At 35.8% G+C, this 18,077-nt stretch overlaps 1 protein-coding gene across 1 annotated transcript; it reads right to left on the bottom strand.

The window, feature by feature from the left end:
- Positions 1-1,279: 1,279 nt before the first annotated feature.
- LOC121263427 (AFG1-like ATPase) lies at positions 1,280-9,746 on the bottom strand. Its single transcript, XM_041166307.1, has 15 exons — positions 9,284-9,746; positions 8,595-8,925; positions 8,387-8,466; positions 7,899-7,999; positions 6,752-6,874; positions 6,460-6,529; positions 5,899-5,985; positions 5,732-5,797; positions 5,521-5,613; positions 5,222-5,278; positions 4,984-5,112; positions 4,795-4,885; positions 4,236-4,324; positions 3,210-3,403; positions 1,280-1,833 (listed from the first exon to the last, which is right to left on the bottom strand). The coding sequence occupies exons 2-15, from the start codon at positions 8,815-8,817 to the stop codon at positions 1,758-1,760; spliced, it is 1,479 nt and encodes a 492-aa protein (XP_041022241.1). The 5' UTR covers positions 8,818-8,925; positions 9,284-9,746; the 3' UTR covers positions 1,280-1,757.
- Positions 9,747-18,077: the final 8,331 nt, after the last annotated feature.

Genomic DNA, 18,077 nt, shown 5'->3' with positions numbered 1-18,077 from the left:
CTTGCCGAAGTTTGGAATTTTTAGCCCTGATAACTCTGGCATTCTGATGCTTATTTCTTGGACTGCCATATCTTCTGCCTTCGGCCCAAAAACCTGTCTTTCTTCGGCACCCAGTCATCGGTGCCATAATATTGGAAGTATGAAAGTGGAGATATTCTCAATTTGAGCGGCTACATAGGATGCGTTCTTCTCTTCACTCGATTACATAGGATGCATTTCTCTTCATTTGAAAGCAAATTGTTTTCGTGGGCTTTGGAATACAAAATGCCAATTTGCTTTGAATAGATGCACTTCATTTTCATCTAAACCAATGATTTTTTCTTTGTTCATGTTTCTGTTTCCTGTCCGTGTCTGTATATAGCTTTTGATTTTAACTTCATTTATACGCAATTGGGGAAAATATGAGGAAGCACTCACGGAACGTACAAAAGCATTAGAACTAAATCCTAGATATATGAAAGCTTTGGTTAGGAGAGGAGAGGCTCAGGAAAAGCTTGAACGCTTTGAAGAGGCTATTGCCGGTAATCTTGGATGTAATATAACACTACTTAAGCCACGCTATTATTGCTAAATGCGATAATCTTTAATTTGTTTCCTTCAATGTCTTGGATCATGTAGCGTTGTTCCGAACAGAATGCTGTCCTGATCTTTCCGTTGATTTTGTTCTCTGATCTACTTTGTAGATAATAGTTATGAAAAGGGTTTTGGAGTTGGATCCTTTCGAAGGGCCAAGCTAAGAAAGCCATACGCCGGTTGGAGCCATCGGTAGAGGTAAAGCGAGAAAAGATGAAGGAAGAGATGATTGGTAAGCATAATTTCATCTTTAATCGATTGACTTGTAGCTTCTATGTGAATCTGAAAAAGATTTTTTGGTACTTTGGCAACCATTCTAAGGCTAAGCAACGCCTTTCTGTCTCGGGTTGACCTTTACACTTGGGCAAGATATACGAGAACACTCCTCATTCCTTTGTACACACATACATGCACTTTGTGCTGACATTTTCAGCTTGAGCATCTATATTCTTGCCCATGAAAATAAAAGGCACTATTCTTGCGCATGCATACATACATACACGCACTTTGGGTCCAGCCACTGTCGAGCAAAGTGCGGGGCTGATAAAATTATAGAATTTGGGGATATTGTTTTGTTTCGTTCATAAGAGCATGAAGTGGTGGTTTTCAGTTTACTGTTGTGTTCCAGGGCGAGTCACCCGAAGTCTATTACTTGTAATTCAAGTTCTTTATTGACTAACTGATCTGCTGTTTCTCGACAGAGTAGTTTTATTAACTCAGTCAATTGCTCCTTGAATGGACAAAAAAAGTACACAATCGGTAATTTGTGGTGTTCGCTTTGGACCAGCACCAAGGAAATTACAATGGTTAATGGTTGGCATGAGCTGTTGCCATATTTTTATTTCATTATAGCCTTATTTTCACCGAAATTGATCTAAGCCTCATTATATCTAATAAGACATTTTACTAACAAGAGTAAACTGTGGACTAGGAAGACAATGGATCCTTTCCCCCATCGTGCCTGTAAGATAAATGATTGCCACCTTCCTATGAGAGTTGCTTCTCAGCCGATAATATAGCAGCATGCTGCTCCAAGTATTCCTTGCTGTTCATTTCAGTTAATCTGCATTGATGAGTGGTTTCCAATTCAGCACTACATTTTACTAACAAGAGTAAGCTGTGGACTAGGAAGATAATGGATCCTTTCCCCCATCGTGCCTGTAACATAAATGATTGCCACCTTCCTATGAGAGTTGCTTCTCAGCCGATAATATAGCAGCATGCTGCTCCAAGTATTCCTTGCTGTTCATTTCAGTTAATCTGCATTGATGAGTGGTTTCCAATTCAGCACTTACAACAGGAGAGGATTACCAAATTGATTAATCTAATCTACAAGACAGAAAACCAAAGGGTAGCAATGTTGAGACAGAACCAAATGACGAGATTTTAGCACAGAATGCCACCAGGTTTGAAAGCAATGAAACTCCATACAAAATGCCTTAAACGATACAAGTGTCTCAATTCAACCTCCCATGCCATATCTGTTCCTAGAACCATGAAATAGGAAAAATAATGCCACCAATCGTGTGAACCTAAACATGTTCCTTTTGGTAGCGTCAACAATGCTACATGCTCCAAAGGTTGAACAGTGAAAAACATGTCTCATTTTAGATCATGCCTTCAAGAGAGAAACCTAGAAAGTAACCTTGCATGATTTAACAGAACAACTTTTGGAAAAATAAAGGAAAAAAAAGCACCGAAAGATCACTGACTTCTAAAAATAAGTGCATGTCATATTCCATCAAAAATCAAGTGATATTAACTTTATGCGTGACAAGGGGTTGTTTGGATTCAAAGTTAATCTCAACTCATCTCAACTCATCTCATCTCATCTAATCATTACAACCTTCCCAAACTTTCAAACAAAATATATAAACAATTCAACTTTTTCAAATTTCAAAACAAAAATAATATTAAAAAACTATATTCTAACAATATTTTATTCAACTTTCAAATCCCATCTCATCTCAACTCAACTCATTATCCAAACCTTAAAGGCACAGGACTTGCACCAGCCTCTTCTACACCCTCCAACCCCAAAATTGAAACAATTGAACAATACAATAACAGTTCAATTTAGGTCTAAACAAGCAAATTCCAAAATAAAAATAGGTTTAACAGACAAGCTTGGGGAGTGAGATGAGATGAGAATTTTGTAAATAATAGTGAGATAGTTTGAATTAATGTTTTATGGGGTTTTGGGAAAGGAGAGAAAAAATTGAATAAAAAATATTATAAAGTTAAAAATATTGTTAGAATATAGTTTTTTAATATTATTTTTGTTTGGAGATTTGAAAAAGTTGAATCAATTTTTATTTTTTGTTTGAAAATTTGGAAAAATTGTAATGATTAGTTTGAAAGTATTTGTGTTTGAGTGATGTTTGGGAAGGAGATGAGATGAGAATTTTGGGATGGAAACTTTTTCCAAACAAGCCATTCAGGTGCATATGTTGGCATGCAAAGAAAGATAACCAGAACATTGGGGGAAGAAAAACAGAGCTCCCAACCCTGCAAAAGCTGATTAAGATAATCCATTATCTGTATTCAGCTACGTTAAAAGGAATTTAGAAGATCAAAAAAACGCCTGAAGGTATATAAAAAAAATACACATTCTACAAAAAACAAAAGCACAATACCTACTAATGGTGCGATCTTTTGCAAAACCCAGTTCATTATCCACACAAAGGTCCAAATCATCACTTTTCCTTGATCTTGAAGAAGTTCTAGGTGCAATGTGTTGAGCATCTGAAATTGTAACTACCCTTTCAAAAAGCTCTTGAGGACTACCCTCAGCTGCACACAACATTCTGGCCTTGTTCTCGTACATTACCTGCAACAGGATGGTGGAATCATTGGTTCTATTTAGCTTCTGATCCGGAAAAGATAAATTAACATTAGTGAATCTCCTTTCATTTGACCAAAGTCCTTGCTAGAGAGATTGTCAGGGTTCAAACTTAACAATAGAATTTTATATCTATCTACATTTATATTTACTTTTCTTTCCAAATTTTAAAGAATCCTTTCCAGAATGAATACCATTTTGCTGATGCCACTTAGAAAGAACTTCAAGAACAAAACTAGGAGGAAACCAATAAATGAATAATAAAAGCAAAAAGAAGTGCCTGACTCATTACATAAGGCTAAATGAAATGAAATATGCCAGAGAGATTCAACTCAAATGTATTATCTTCATTATAAGACCTTAATCAATATGCATTCACTTATAAAAAAAATCAATATGCATGCAAAGACTTTTTTCTTTACGGCCTATGCAAATAATAGTTGTTTTTCTAAATTCATGGTGCTGCCTAGAAGCAAGATCATGTTTGGCAATAAACTGCACCCTAAGGCGTCGTTTGGTTACGCAGTTCAAATGAGATGAGATGTTTTGTTAAAAATTGAATAAAATATTATTATAATATAATTTTTAATATAATTATTATTTTGGGATTTGAAAAAGTTGAATTGTTTATTATATTTTGTATGCAAGTTTGGAAAAGTTGTAATAATGAGATGAGATGAGATGAGATGAGATGAAATAAGTTTGTGTATCCAAACTAGGCCTAAGTTTTCATACACCAACCTACAATACAAAGTCCAAATTCTAGCAACATGAGATTTAGAAGGGCAAGCCAAACCAATTAAGGACAACTGAAGCATACATCAACTAAAGTGACAAACCGATATGCTGCTGTTCTATTGTGTAATCCAAAAATTGGGACACCTTCCAATGCCAGGGTATGGAAGTTCTCTACAAAAAGAAAATGAGTGAAATTGTATAAGAATAAATTCAAGAATGCCGATACCTATATAAACATACACAAAACATGCACCCAAGCAATGCACATTAGATATCTGGCAAGCATAATGATAAAACTTTCCATTTTGGAAGCTCCAACTTACGACATATGCCTGGTTGGAAACTTGCCAAAAGCATAAAGAATCATCTCCTTGAAAGGATAGAAGCTGCCAGATCTAATTTACACCGGGCTTAGAAAAATATATAAAGGTTCAGAAAAATATAGAAAATGCGGAGTATATACGATTGCCCAGTTTGTATGTTTTACCTTTTTATTTTCAACAGTCACTATTTACAAGGGCCATCCATTAGTCTTTAATACCCAACTTAACTCAGACACAACATAGCCTCATCCCACCATTTAGAGTTGACCACATATATCCTAACAAGCACATCAATGCAGTCAACTAGATTTGACTTACTGAACAATCCAAAATAGTCCGCAGCTCCAAGTGGTCTGTCACAGAGTTGCTCAAATGGAAAATATGCACATCCATTAGCACCCAGGGGAACCTAACAGAAGGAGGTTAGTGCACGAAAAGCTTTAAAAAGAAAATTTTGATCAAGTGACATGCTCTGGAAAAGGCACTGAAGCATCACTTAGCACATACCTGCAATGTCCTTCCCATTACTACTTCCACCTCCTGTGGACTGGCTGTATGATCGGCAATCAGTTGTTGAAACTTTTGCTTGAGAATGCCAGATAAGTCTTTGCCAATGAAGTAGTAACCTTGCTCAGCCTACAATTTAAGTACAGCATGAAAGTTGGATATCTATAGAAAGTAGGACTTATCAGCTGAATGTGCGAGCCATTTATAAAAAAAGAATCATATTGAGCTGATATCATACCGAAGTCATCTTCCGATAGTCTGTTGATGAACCAATTTCATGAACTGCACAACGTTCCTGCACAGTATAATTCCCATTTTTTTTTTTATAAGTAATAAGAGATTTAATTCCCAATTTATTATCGTCAATATAATTGGAAATATAAGAAGCTTTGGAGTCTTTCACATCTTATACATAGCCACAAATGCAGATTCAGACCATGCATTCCTCCAAATCACAAGCTCAAGTGAGAAATTGTGCACGCAAACTCAATAGAAAACTTTAGGTCAAGCGCTTTGGTATAACATCCATATTCACACCTTCAAAGTCGAAATAAAGGGTAGAAAGAGATCCCTCTGCAGTCCACCTTCATATAGGTTATCTGGAGCACGATTTGAAGTGGCAACGAGAATCTATACTTGCCTCCCACCACAAACACAACATACGATCGTTATGTTGACTTCAGCAAAAACATCCAAAGTCCTGTGTAGAGTAGAGAACAGAAGAAAATGAGGAAATTAGACTACTTACAACGCCATTGCTGAATAGATGTCCGAATAGACGGTTTAGTATCAATGCATCAGCGACGTCATTCACCTATGGAGCCACACATGACGTCAAGATATGGCATAAAAATACAAACCAATCAGATATGACCTACAAAAGGAGGCAAATAATGAGTTCTAATAGTAATTTACCATAAATTCATCAAGACATAATAGAATTGCTTCATCAGAAATTTCCCCAGCGACAACTTCAAGTGGATCTGCCACACCCTTGTGCTTCTGCCAAAGTATACAACATTCATGATAAATTTCAAAATCTGCATAAAAATAGTACTATATAGAGAATGAGATGACCTCTGGTCCACATAGTGGTAACGAATTCACAACTAGTTTGTTTATAACAGAGAAGTTTTGTTGTCCAAAATGTAAGTTTAGCTTTGTTGACCAATTGCTCAATCCAAAAATGAGATAAGATTGAAAGAATGAAAAGAAAACAGCGTCATAATTATGCAAGCCAGTCAGGGTATTGGAACAGTCAGGCCTGTAAGCTTATGGTGACCTTACATCCAAGATATAGCCCTTGTTAAAAAAGGTATAAACTTCCAGTGGTTGGAAGCCAAATTTACCATGTAAAACGTACGCATGTATGTATGTAAGCATGCTTGTATGCTTCGGAAACTTAGAAATAGTTCTCTATTGAAAATGAAATTCCTTGATTTAAGAAAACACATAATTACGGATCTGAATTCTTACTTGCAAGCGGCTATGAACATTCAACATAAAGTCATGAAAATGGATCCTTCTTTTCCTCCAATTAGAGGGCCTGAGAAAGGAGAAATTAAGTATTGGGAGTTAAATCCATTATCTCCCGCAGTAATGGCAAAAAGCAAGAGTTGAAAGAGAATAAGGTCTAATAATATAAATCTCAAAACCATATAAATTTACATACATGCTTATCTGGAATCTTCCTCAATCATCTTGAATGGCAGGTGCATATAAAGAAAGGCAAAAACCATAACAGACTAAATTTGCATATCAAACTTACAATTGATCAAAAAACAAATCCATCAGCATAGTTTTCCCAGTGCCCACTCCTCCATAAAGATATAGACCTCTGACAGGTGAAAATGAAGATTGTGGGATGAAACGAGACCACAACCACCTACTCCTGAATACAAGCAAATTGGTGACTAACTGGCTATAACACCCCCTTCCCGTTAGAATGCTATCGATCATTCATATCATAATGCAAAGATTCGAAATTCTGCAAACTAAACACTTAAAAAAGAATTCTTTATTACGAAACTTAAAAAATGTACCATGTTGCAACCCAAGTAGGCATGAAGTATACAACAAGAAACACTTAACTTTTTATGAAATTAAGCTTTAATTACTTACAAAAAAAGGAAACACCTAACCATGGATGAAGAAAAAGAACACAATTCTATGAAATCTAGAAAGCTATAGGAGAGGAAACTAATGTACACCACCGTCTATACATAAAAAGAAATCGAAATGATTCTTAAATGTCCACTTCAAAAGTTTGAGCTTTGTTTTCCCACCAAATACACCACATCAAACACATGGGGACCATCCTCCAACCTCTAAATTACTCTGGCTACTAACAGGACTAAGTCAACAAGCAATCAAATCCACAACTTGCTGAGGCATGATATACTCAATCCCAAAGGTGTGAAATATCCATACCCATGAATCTCTATCCACCATTATTCCATGAAATATCTCAATAGCAACCAACCAAAGAATGCTACCCTTGAAGGTGCCTTATTTCTCCAAATATTCTTCCAAAGAAAAGGTGGGCCATCTCATCTTAAGGGAAGAGTGCAAGGTAGAAAGATTTGACCTCAAAGGTCTGTCATTTGGAAGGAAGCATTTAAATGCAACAGCTTTTTAGGGCTCCAAAATCATTTAAAAGAAGCTCTATGGCTCCTAGCCTCGAGAGCTCCTATTCAACTTTGAACCACAAGCGGGGCTCAAATCCTCCCTCAACCACAGATTTGGTTTTGTCAAGTAGGAGTCCTAGCAGCTTTATTCTTCCTATTTTAAAACAAACAACAAGAACATTTAAATTTCTAAATTCCTTGATCAAAAGCATTATTGAAATAAACGCACAAAAAAAACCATCCGCCTTCATGAAGTGTCAATACAGAAAGAACAGATGGAAGATTTACCGTCCAGCTTTTTCGGAAGCCGAATACCTATCCAACCGGCAGGCATCAGCTGAACCAACAAGCTCGTCATATAGTCTCTGAAGTTCTCTTAAGGTGTCTACCTGTGAAATTTCTCTCATTATACCATTCCACAAGGAAACCAAAACCGATACAAGGCAATGTCTTTACACTTGAAGCACAAAGTCCTTCAGCTCTTACCATCTTACACACACACTCACTTCTAACAGTGCCCATTAAGACATAATTTACAATTCAAAACTCAACCAACAGGAAATTAGGAGAATGTCAAGCTGCATTCAGAAGTTTGCACTGGTGCTCCGTAAAAGCAGAGTTCAGTTTTAATAAAAGGTGAGAAGAAAGGAAGATATAATGCTCGAAATGGTACTTGTAATTGGGAATTCTATAGCAATACCTTTCATTTGCCACCTTTTATCAGTTTTATGTCTCAATACTCGCAAAGAAGCACATGGGGTTGAATTATGTCATACCTGGAAACTATCGCCGTCCACAAGTTCACCAGCAGCAATTCTTCGTTCATACTCAACTAGAGGCCCGGCTCTATCCACATCTGCAATTAAACCAAAATAACCCAACCATCAAGAATGGGAAAGTCATGTTAAATTTCAATACATTTTCGTTAGTAGATTGTAATATTTTCAATTCATGACAACCAGAAATATTTTAAAAAAATAAAACCTTTATTCGTAGCATGGGCAGCATCCACCGACATGGATCTTGATATCATTAATTTGAGGTCTTGAAATCTCTCAAATTCAACATTGTTAGCAAGCTTGCATACAGTCCCAATATTGGTCTCTATCAAACACATCCGGGTTCTCACAAAGCCACCTGAGTAATTATATTTTTTATGCCGAAAAGCCAATCGAAAGTGGCGAAGAGATTGGGCCATTGTTCTCATTTCAATCCAGGGCCTCAACAGAACTTGCAAAATGCTAAACCACTCCAAGCTTCCAATCAAAGAAGAGCTTAAGGAGAGGTACAAAATCTTATAGATTATACAGAGTCCCTGAAACAGTAGCAACAAAATCAGAACATATTCCTGATTTTAATTTGATAGAAATAGAAAAATCGTTTACGAAATCAATCTAAAAACAGAATAAGCTGTGACGGTCATTATTATATTTCCAAATAATCAAGACACGGGAAGCATTAAAACAACAAACTTAGACACTTCCAATGTGATAACAATCAAACAGGTAATGGAAAAATTAAATCTTGATTGATACAACCACTGAGTTGCTCCACAAAAACCGTACAAGTCACGAAACCCATATGAACGGAAATCTATAGCCAAAAAAAATAAATCCAATTGAGATTGTCATAAAACTATTGGAATGAAGATCTTTAAGGGAAAAAAAGGGTACCTGAATCGAAGGGACCGCCTTCCGACAAAACTGGAGCACAGCCGGAACTCCTACTTGGGTTTTTCTTCTTACGAGGGAACTTTCTGAAATTGTTCGTGTGTTTTGTGGCTTCAACCCTGGACTAGGAGGAAAATTATGAACCTAGGAACCGAATTACCTCGCACGTAACAGTAACAATAAATTTTTAAGGCGAGAGGGAGAGAGATAGACGTTCTTAAAGACAGGATAACCAAGGAAAACACCAGAAAGTAAAGGAAGTGTCGGATCCGACAGAAGTCCTCCAAAGATCAAAGAGTAGAGTTGTTTGAGCTCTTCAAACTCAACATGCCGGTTTGCGCTCTGTTTAGAGTCTTAGACGCCACCCGATTAAAACGAGTCACCTCAACGCCATTAATATTTTATGGGGTGCGCCTCTGCGAGGGTGCCGATTTTATTAACAGTACTAATCTTGCAGTCGCATGGGAGAGAGTTTTGCCAATTTATCCATTAATTTTGAACTTCTGAAAATAATAATTATCTAAAAAGTACAGATAATTCCACGTCAAAATAATAAATATTATGATATCAGTGATACAATAGAAATGGAGAAAGTGACGCTACCAGTATTGGATTAGCTATTCCAATGGTCAAAGTTTGGCTAATTATATATTACTTTTTGGCTATTGGCTAATCACTATAAATTTGAACTCATTATACTTTTTATACTAATAAATATTATTATTTTTTTAATTTCTATCTACTTTTTAATACAGTTTATTTTTTTATTTAAATATTTTTTTATTTTTATTTTCACAATCTCCAACAATCTATATCCTGTTGAGCAACTATCATGGAAATAATAAAGAATATATATATATATATATATATATATATGACTTTGCTGCAATTCAAATCATGTTTGACTTGTGGGATATACTTACTATAGTTAATATTGAGGATGATTTTAATGTTAAAGTATCTAGTGCAACCACATCAGATCTCTCAAGCTCCAACTCTGCAGATCGTGCACAGAATGAGTGCCCAAGAAGTATCATTACCAATATGGCAAGAGCACCTCTCTAAGATCATGACAGCAAGCCTCCAGACAGCTAGCCTTACAAATATAGAAGCTCACATTTAAGGAAAGCCTTTGCAACAATCATGGACCCTACAATATCTACTGTATAATTTTGTAATCTCATAGATTCAGCAAATCAATCTTATTTATGTTAATTGTATCTTTTGCTATCTTGTACAGAAAATAATATATATCTCAAGATTGTATCTTTTGATTTTTCATTGACTTGTACTGCCTATATAATGAATACACAATATACTGGTTTGGAGTGTAAGCCAAAACCATTTTTCTGCAACTTTGTTCATATAATTTCACTAATTCAATATAAGTCAAATTTGAGCCACATTAGCTAAATTATGACTTCCATGGCATTGGCCAATGACAGTGCTTATATATCATATTATTAACTAATCAAGCTATATTGAAATAATTTGAAAGCGGTGATCTTTGATTATTAATTTAAAAAAAAAAAAACGAAGAGAGAACAATTTTTAAATAAGAAATAAATGAAAGTGTCTCCTGAACATTTTTTTTATAGCAGCATGCTTTTTGAGTTTTTATATATTCAACCAACAAAATAAAAAATTTAAAAAGATTAGCATGGCAGGTAAAGTTTATCCTAGGCCTTACTACTTCCTATCATCTATTTATTATTTTATAGTATATTATTTTATTTTATTTTAAATAATTTTTAACATTTTTAATTATTAAGAAAAAATTAAAAATATATATAATTTCATTAATAATCACTTTTTTAATTATTAAATAATAATAGAAAAAATAAAGAAAGTAATAGATAAGTGATAAGTAATAGGAAGAACTAAGGATATTATTTTTTTTTTTTTTCCGGACAGGTCCAGTTTAGGTAAGTTTATGGTTATATTAAGGATTGAGCCTAAACTTTATTGATGGAGCAATAAATGTGTCGTCAGATAATCTTTATTGATCTATTCTTAATTTATATAGATCACCCAAATCTTGTTTAGTTAGGACTTGAGAGGGACAGCATTCTATACGTAGTCTGTCAAAATAATATTAACTATCAAGAATAATAGTTTATAGGTTTTTCAATTTTATCTAAATTTTAATAATTCTTTTTAAAAATATATCTATATGCAAGTTTGTTTATTTCTCCAATGAGTAAGGCCGTTATATCAACTTACTTAAAAATAAAATTAACTTTTATATCTTTTATGCCGCCTTTAAAATCATAATTATGAAAAATTATATTTTCATAGTACACATTTAATAAATTGCTTATACGATATAATTTGATTCGAATAATAAATTCTAAAATTTAAATATAATAAATTATATTTTAACATTTAAATGATATTGATGATATATTCTACACAACTTAAAAATAAAATATCTTCACTAATATCACGCTACCAAACCTCAAATTGCACAATTCTTCAAGTAATACGACTGCACAATTTTTGGAGTAAAAAGATAAATCTATAGCTTTTTGACAACTCTTGTGAGACATACGTGGCACAAGTAGACTTCCAAGTTGTAAATCGTTCAGAGGAAAGTTACGGTTTTATGAAAATCACCGTGAGTGATCCTCACGTGCCGCCCACATCTGCGATTGGTCCTCGCGTGCCACTCATTCCGGCAGCTCTTTTCGCCACAAGCACCATATCACTGGACTCGCCACCACCAAATCTTTTAGGATCCATCCTTTGTGGTTGAAAAGAGAGACGCGTGTTACCTTCACGCATCATTACAGATTTTGAAATCTGTCAGAATTGATCCAAATTGTAATTCATCATTTTTCGCATTTATGTTACTGTTTTCCTTTTTTATTTCCTTAATGTTAATTTTTTTTAAAAAAAAAGTTTGTCTAGTAGAAGTTGACACCTCTCCCAATTCTTCTACGTGCAGTCGGTTCATGCAAACGGTGCAGAGTTGCTGAGTTCACGTCAAATAATATATATATATATATATAAAAAAAAGGCAAGACCACGCCCACGCGAAACCGAAATGAGAAAGGAAAAATCCAAACAAAAACACTCAAATAGAGCTCGTGTTCCTCTGGATCTTCTGCTCATCTAGGTTTTCAGTTGCCAACTTGATTTGTATTTTCTGCTTCCATTATTAAATCTTCCCTTGGTGGCTTAGCTAATTTTGGCAGATCTTGAGAAGGAGTTTTTCTCGCAAACTGAATACTCCTTTTAGGAGCCAATGACATGGATTTTCCTTCTTCATCAACAAACAATATTCTAGGACATATGTCAATTGGAGGTTGTATTTGGTTACTTGTTTTTTGGGATCTGGCTTCTAGCTGACTTGGTCCCAGGTTTTGAGTTTTCAAGTTTTTTGCAACAAGTAGAGGAGGCACCAAAATCGAAATGAAGGGAAACCCAGAAAACCCACTACCAAAAATCAAACAAACATTAAAGTGAAGGAAAAAAAAAGTAGATAATCGGAACCTTATTTCTGATAACTCAGAAATAAATTAGGGGGAAAAAGAGACGTACTTTTTGAGCATTGGCGTAGGCTTCAACTCTGCGCTGCTGTATTGCAAGGAACCTACAAAGCAGATGGAGGATTTTGGAAGAATTAGAGCAACCTACAATATTTTCAGCCTCCATTAGTTTTGTAGTAGAAACCTTCTCGAAATCTTCCATGATCGATGTTAGCAGGAGGGCAAGAGGGGCGCCCACGTGGGTTGACTCCAACCCCTCCCTTCAGCTTGTAGTAACGTATGCAAAAGTAATTGCAGTGTAATGGTTGCAATTACACAAAAGCTCTCTCTCTTTTTGTTCTCTCTTAATAAGATATTTAGGTTGTAGATTTGTTAAGTGTTATTCTAGTTTTATATTACGTAGTACACTTCACCACTAAAAGGAAACACTTTGAATTTGTCAATTTGGAGAAACTTGTGGAGCAAGTTTATAAGCTGAGCTTGAGGTATTTTTTTCCGCTGTGCTTTCTAACATTGGTATCAGAGCATTTATAGTTGCTTCCAGTTTATATTTTTTCTTGCGTATGCTTGAAATCTGGGTGCCATCTTTTTAATTCTCGTTTTTTTTTTAAACCTTTTTTTTTAAAGCCGATGAGCACCACCAAGAAGGTGCTGCGAGCACCAATGCAATGGTGCTGCGCGCACCAAGATGGCGTTGCAAGCACTACAGAGGTGCTGCACGCAGCACCAGGTGATGCGCCTTGCACCACAGAGGTGTTGTGCACACCAGCGAGGTGTTGCGCGCACCAGCGAAGTGGTGCGGCAGTACCTAGTTTTCCGCTGGAGGATGCAGCTGAGGCTGCCTATGGTGGCCTCAAGCGGCGTCTGCGGCGCTACTGCGTTAAGGCTACTGTTCACGTGAACAGTAGGCATCTGGAGGTAGAAGATGACCTTAGGTCATCTATTTTTTCCACTGGGCCTGGGCCTCATGACCCATTAGTGTTTTTTAAACCAAAACAAAAAAACTGGGCTGGTTTATTCAGCCTTTCTCTGTTTCTTAAAAAAAAAAAAACTTTTTTAAAAGCCCAACACTATTTGAGCTATTTTTTTTAAACACGAAATAAAAAGAAGAGGATGAAAATGGCACCCCTGAGACTCAAACCCAGGACCACCGGTCAAAGGCAGCACGCACCACTGGGTTGTAACTTACCTTTGGTTTAGGTGAGGGTTTTTAAATGTATTTGTTATACATTTATTTCGTTTCTATTAAAAAAAAATTGTTTGCATGATTTAATATATGCTTAGATATATTATTATATTACATGTGATCTTTTATTTAATGTTTTAAATTAAATGTGATTACATGTGAATATATAGTTATATTCATGCTATTTTATTTTATTTTATATTACATGTGATCTTTTATTTAATTTTTTAGATTAAATGTGATTACATGTATATTTGAATTGAACATGTGGATATGTGATTATTTTATTATCTATGAATGTTAGGCTTGAATGTTTATACATTAGTCTTTAATGATAAAATAGAAAAATTCCCACTAAGTAGTCTTAGTTAGAATTGTCAGTGTAAATGATAGGCTGAAAGAATTGCAATAACCCCAATAAGAATTGTAAATGCACTGTATAGCCGAAAGACCATGCTATCTCTAGTAAGAATTGTAAATGCATTGATAGAACAAGAAAAATGGACTGTAATGGTCTTATATGAACCATTTTTGTAGACTGACCCAACAGGTTGTTGTGGTTGGAGTAGTTGTCCTTGTAAACTGGCCCAAAAGGTTATTGCGATTTTAGTAGATTATGTCTTTACATGTGACTAGGGCTAGATGACTACTTAAGATAGTGAGAGTATGATTGAGATTTTTTTATGATTAATTCTCCCATATTCTTTTAAAATTTACGTAGGAATTATGTTAGAAATTTAGTAATTGGATATTGTGGTGCAAGAGATGATTTTGAAGACTAGCGATTTTTCAATCTTGCAATATATCTAAATTATTCTTTTTCGAGCTTGGATGGACGCAACAGATTTATTAGGCGTGTGTGTAATATCCATTCTTTGCGTATTGTAGTGAAATGACATCTAAGAGTATAGTTGTCGATTTAAACAAATGAGATAAATTGGATGGGGAGAACTATGACATTTGGCATCGCAAGATGCAATATGTCTTAGATGAACAAGAGGTCTTGGAAGCCTTATCTCACTCCCTTATTACGCTCGGAGAAGGGACCTTGGAACAACCCAAGATAGGTTAACTAGCGTATACTCAATGGACTAAGAAAAGTCAATGTGCATGCATAGTAATGTTAAGCAACATGCACAATGATCTAATGTGTGAGTTCGAGATCTATGACACTGCCCAAAGCATATAGGAAACAGCATCTTAGGGCTATGCCGACCATGATCCGCGAACTTAAGTCGGCAGGAAACAACCTAACTAATGAATAGTAAGTCTGAGCAATGATAAGATCATTGTCGAATTCTTGGGAGAATATGAGCTAGAACCTGACGCATAAGAAAAATATCAAAAACTTTGATGATGTCTCGCGTCACTTGGAATTGGAGGCTGAGCGCCTAGAGGCTGCTAAGCCTAATCATACGGCCTATGTGGTTGATTTTGATTCCCTTAAGGCATCAAGGCCTAAGCGCAAGAAGTCCAAGAATGGGGTAGCTGCTGGACAAATTAAGAAGGTGTTAGGACCTTCTTCGGGCAGCAAGAGGGGCAAGCGCAGGAAGAACAAGTCAAAATTAAAGTGCTTCAACTGTGGAAAGAATGATCACTTCGCTCATGACTACACTGAGCAGAAGAAGGTATGCTCTGACTTTTCTCGCATTGTTTTTTTAACTAGCCATGTGATAGTTGCTCACTCCTATCTTGTGTGGATTGTTGATTCAAGAGCGACCGAACACATAGCGCGAGATAGAGTCGGATTTGTGAAGTATCGCTGAATTCCAGCTGGGAGCCATGACGTTAAGGTGGGGAATGGAACTAGCGTGAAGATACTGAGACTTGGTACCTACAAGCTAGACTTGCGGGGTGGCCGCACTTTTTTCCTCCACAATGTGCTATACGCTCTCGAGATCTAATGAAACTTATTTTCTGTAGTCACTATATTAAGACTTGGTTTTTGAATTGTATTTGAAAACAATTATATTTCCTTTTATTTGGGTCATGTGTTTTATGACAATACTTTTCTTCAAGACGGTTTCATGATATTGAATTTGGATTATTTAAATATAAATGAGTCTATTATTTTTCTTTCTACATTTGATAATTTAGATTATTTAAATATAAATGAGTCTATTGCTTGGCCATATAGGACAAGATAGAATGGCTTGATTACCTAGAGAATGCCTTATAGGCAATCTCGCTAAGGTCATCTTGCCAACATGTGAATATTGTCTAATAGAAAAAGTTAAGAGAAAACCGTTTAGAAAAGTCACTAGGGCATCTTTTCCACTGTAATTAGTCCACTCAGACATTTGTGGTCCAATGAGTGTGAGGGCAAGACACGGAGGTGTCTACTTCATCACATTTATAGATGATTTTTCACATTACGGTCATGTCTACTTAATCTCTCATAAGTCTGAAGCATTGGAATGCTTTAGGTGATATCTAAGAATGGTTGAGAATCAGTTAGACAAGAGTTTAAAAACTCTAAGAACTGACCGATGACGAAAATATCTCTCTGAGCAATTTAAAAGGTTATGTGATGAAAAAGGAATCAAAAGATAGTTGATGATGCTGAGTACGCTGCAGCAAAATGGCGTTGCAGAAATGAGAAATCGAACACTGCTTGAGATGGTTAGGTCGATGATGGCACAAACAAACCTACCAATTTCTTTTTGGGGGATGCACTTTTGACTGCTGCCTACATTCTTAATCGAGTGTCCTCCAAGTTGAGTAACTTGTGGCCATGGGGTTTAATGGGTTTTGTTCACGATCTTTCTCATAAGAATGAGAAGTTAGCCCTAGAGAGAATAAGTGTATCTTTATAAGGTATTCAGAATACTCTAAAAGGTATGTGTTAATAGGTGAATAATCAGATGGAAGTGTGACTGAAATTGAGTCACGAGATGTGGATTTCATTGAAGATGAGTTTCCAAGTAAATGTGAAGTTGATAGGAGTTTAGAACTTCATGAGATTGTGAAACAAGAGGAAAGTGCTCAAAGGAATTTAGTTGAGAATGAGGAAGAAATTCTTCAAACTCCTACAAACTATAAAAATGATTTGAATTTGAGTGGGAGCACACACCACTTGTCAATGAATCACAACAACCTCAGCTGCGTAGAAACACACGTGAAAGTATTTCCCATCGTCGTTTTGAGATTGAAGGTGAAGCTTTTATGATAGCTCTGCATAATGATGATGAGACTAGGACAATTCATGAGTCTCTCTCATCTTCTACTAAAGATGAGTGGATGAAAGCTCTTAATGATGAGATTGAGTCTATGAAGACTAACCGGGTTTGGGATCTGGTTGATCTATCGACAGAGCGTAAGACTATTGAGAACAAATGGATTCTTAAGGTCAAACGCAAGTCGGATGGATCAATATATAAGTACAAAACTCATTTATTGGCGAAAGGATATACTCAACAGGAGGGTATAGACTATGAGGAAACATTTTCACTAGCGGTGAGGTTTGTCTCAATTCGCCTGATTCTAGTTATAGTAGCAAACTTGGATTTAGAACTCTACTAGATGGACGTTAAGACAATATTTCTCAATGGAGAACTAGATGAGGAGATCTATATGGATCAACCAACGGGTTTTGTGGTAAAAGGTCAAGAGCGCAAAGTGTGCAAGCTCAAACGATCTATATATGACCTAAAGCAATCATCTAGACAATGATATCTTAGATTCCATCGAGCCATTCTCTCGAATGGGTTTACGATGATCACAGAGGATCATTGTGTCTATGTCAGAAGGTCTAAGAAGAGTTTCATTATGTTGTCATTGTATGTTGACGACATACTACTAGCTGGAAATGATAAAGAGTTGATAATAGTCACAAAAGAGTGGTCATCCTTCAATTTTGAGATGAAGGATATAGGTGAGACAGAATACATTCTGGTAGTTAAAATATACAGAAATCGCTCAAACAGACTTTTGTGTTTGTCCTAATAAACTTATATAAAGAAAGTCCTCGAACACTTCCTAATGAATGTATGTAAACCCATTGACACCCCTGTTGCAAGAAGCGAGAACTTGTCTAAAGAGTTGTGTCCTAAGACTCAAAGAGAAAATGAAAAGATGGCCATGTCCCTTATGCTAATGTTATGGGTAGTCTGATGTATAC

The sequence above is a fragment of the Juglans microcarpa x Juglans regia genome, chromosome 4S (genome assembly GCF_004785595.1).
Source record: "Juglans microcarpa x Juglans regia isolate MS1-56 chromosome 4S, Jm3101_v1.0, whole genome shotgun sequence".
Taxonomy (NCBI): domain Eukaryota; kingdom Viridiplantae; phylum Streptophyta; class Magnoliopsida; order Fagales; family Juglandaceae; genus Juglans; species Juglans microcarpa x Juglans regia.
This window is presented reverse-complemented; position numbering and strand designations above follow the sequence as displayed.

Excerpts from the sequence above, each read along its gene's own strand:
- LOC121263427 (XM_041166307.1), bottom strand. The coding sequence starts at position 8,817 with ATGAGAACAATGGCCCAATCTCTTCGCCACTTTCGATTGGCTTTTCGG. Across the intron at positions 6,530-6,751 it reads GATTTGTTTTTTGATCAATT|GCCCTCTAATTGGAGGAAAA; the intron begins GTAAGTTTGATA and ends CTCCTTTCTCAG. Across the intron at positions 4,886-4,983 it reads TAATGGGAAGGACATTGCAG|GTTCCCCTGGGTGCTAATGG; the intron begins GTATGTGCTAAG and ends TCCTTCTGTTAG.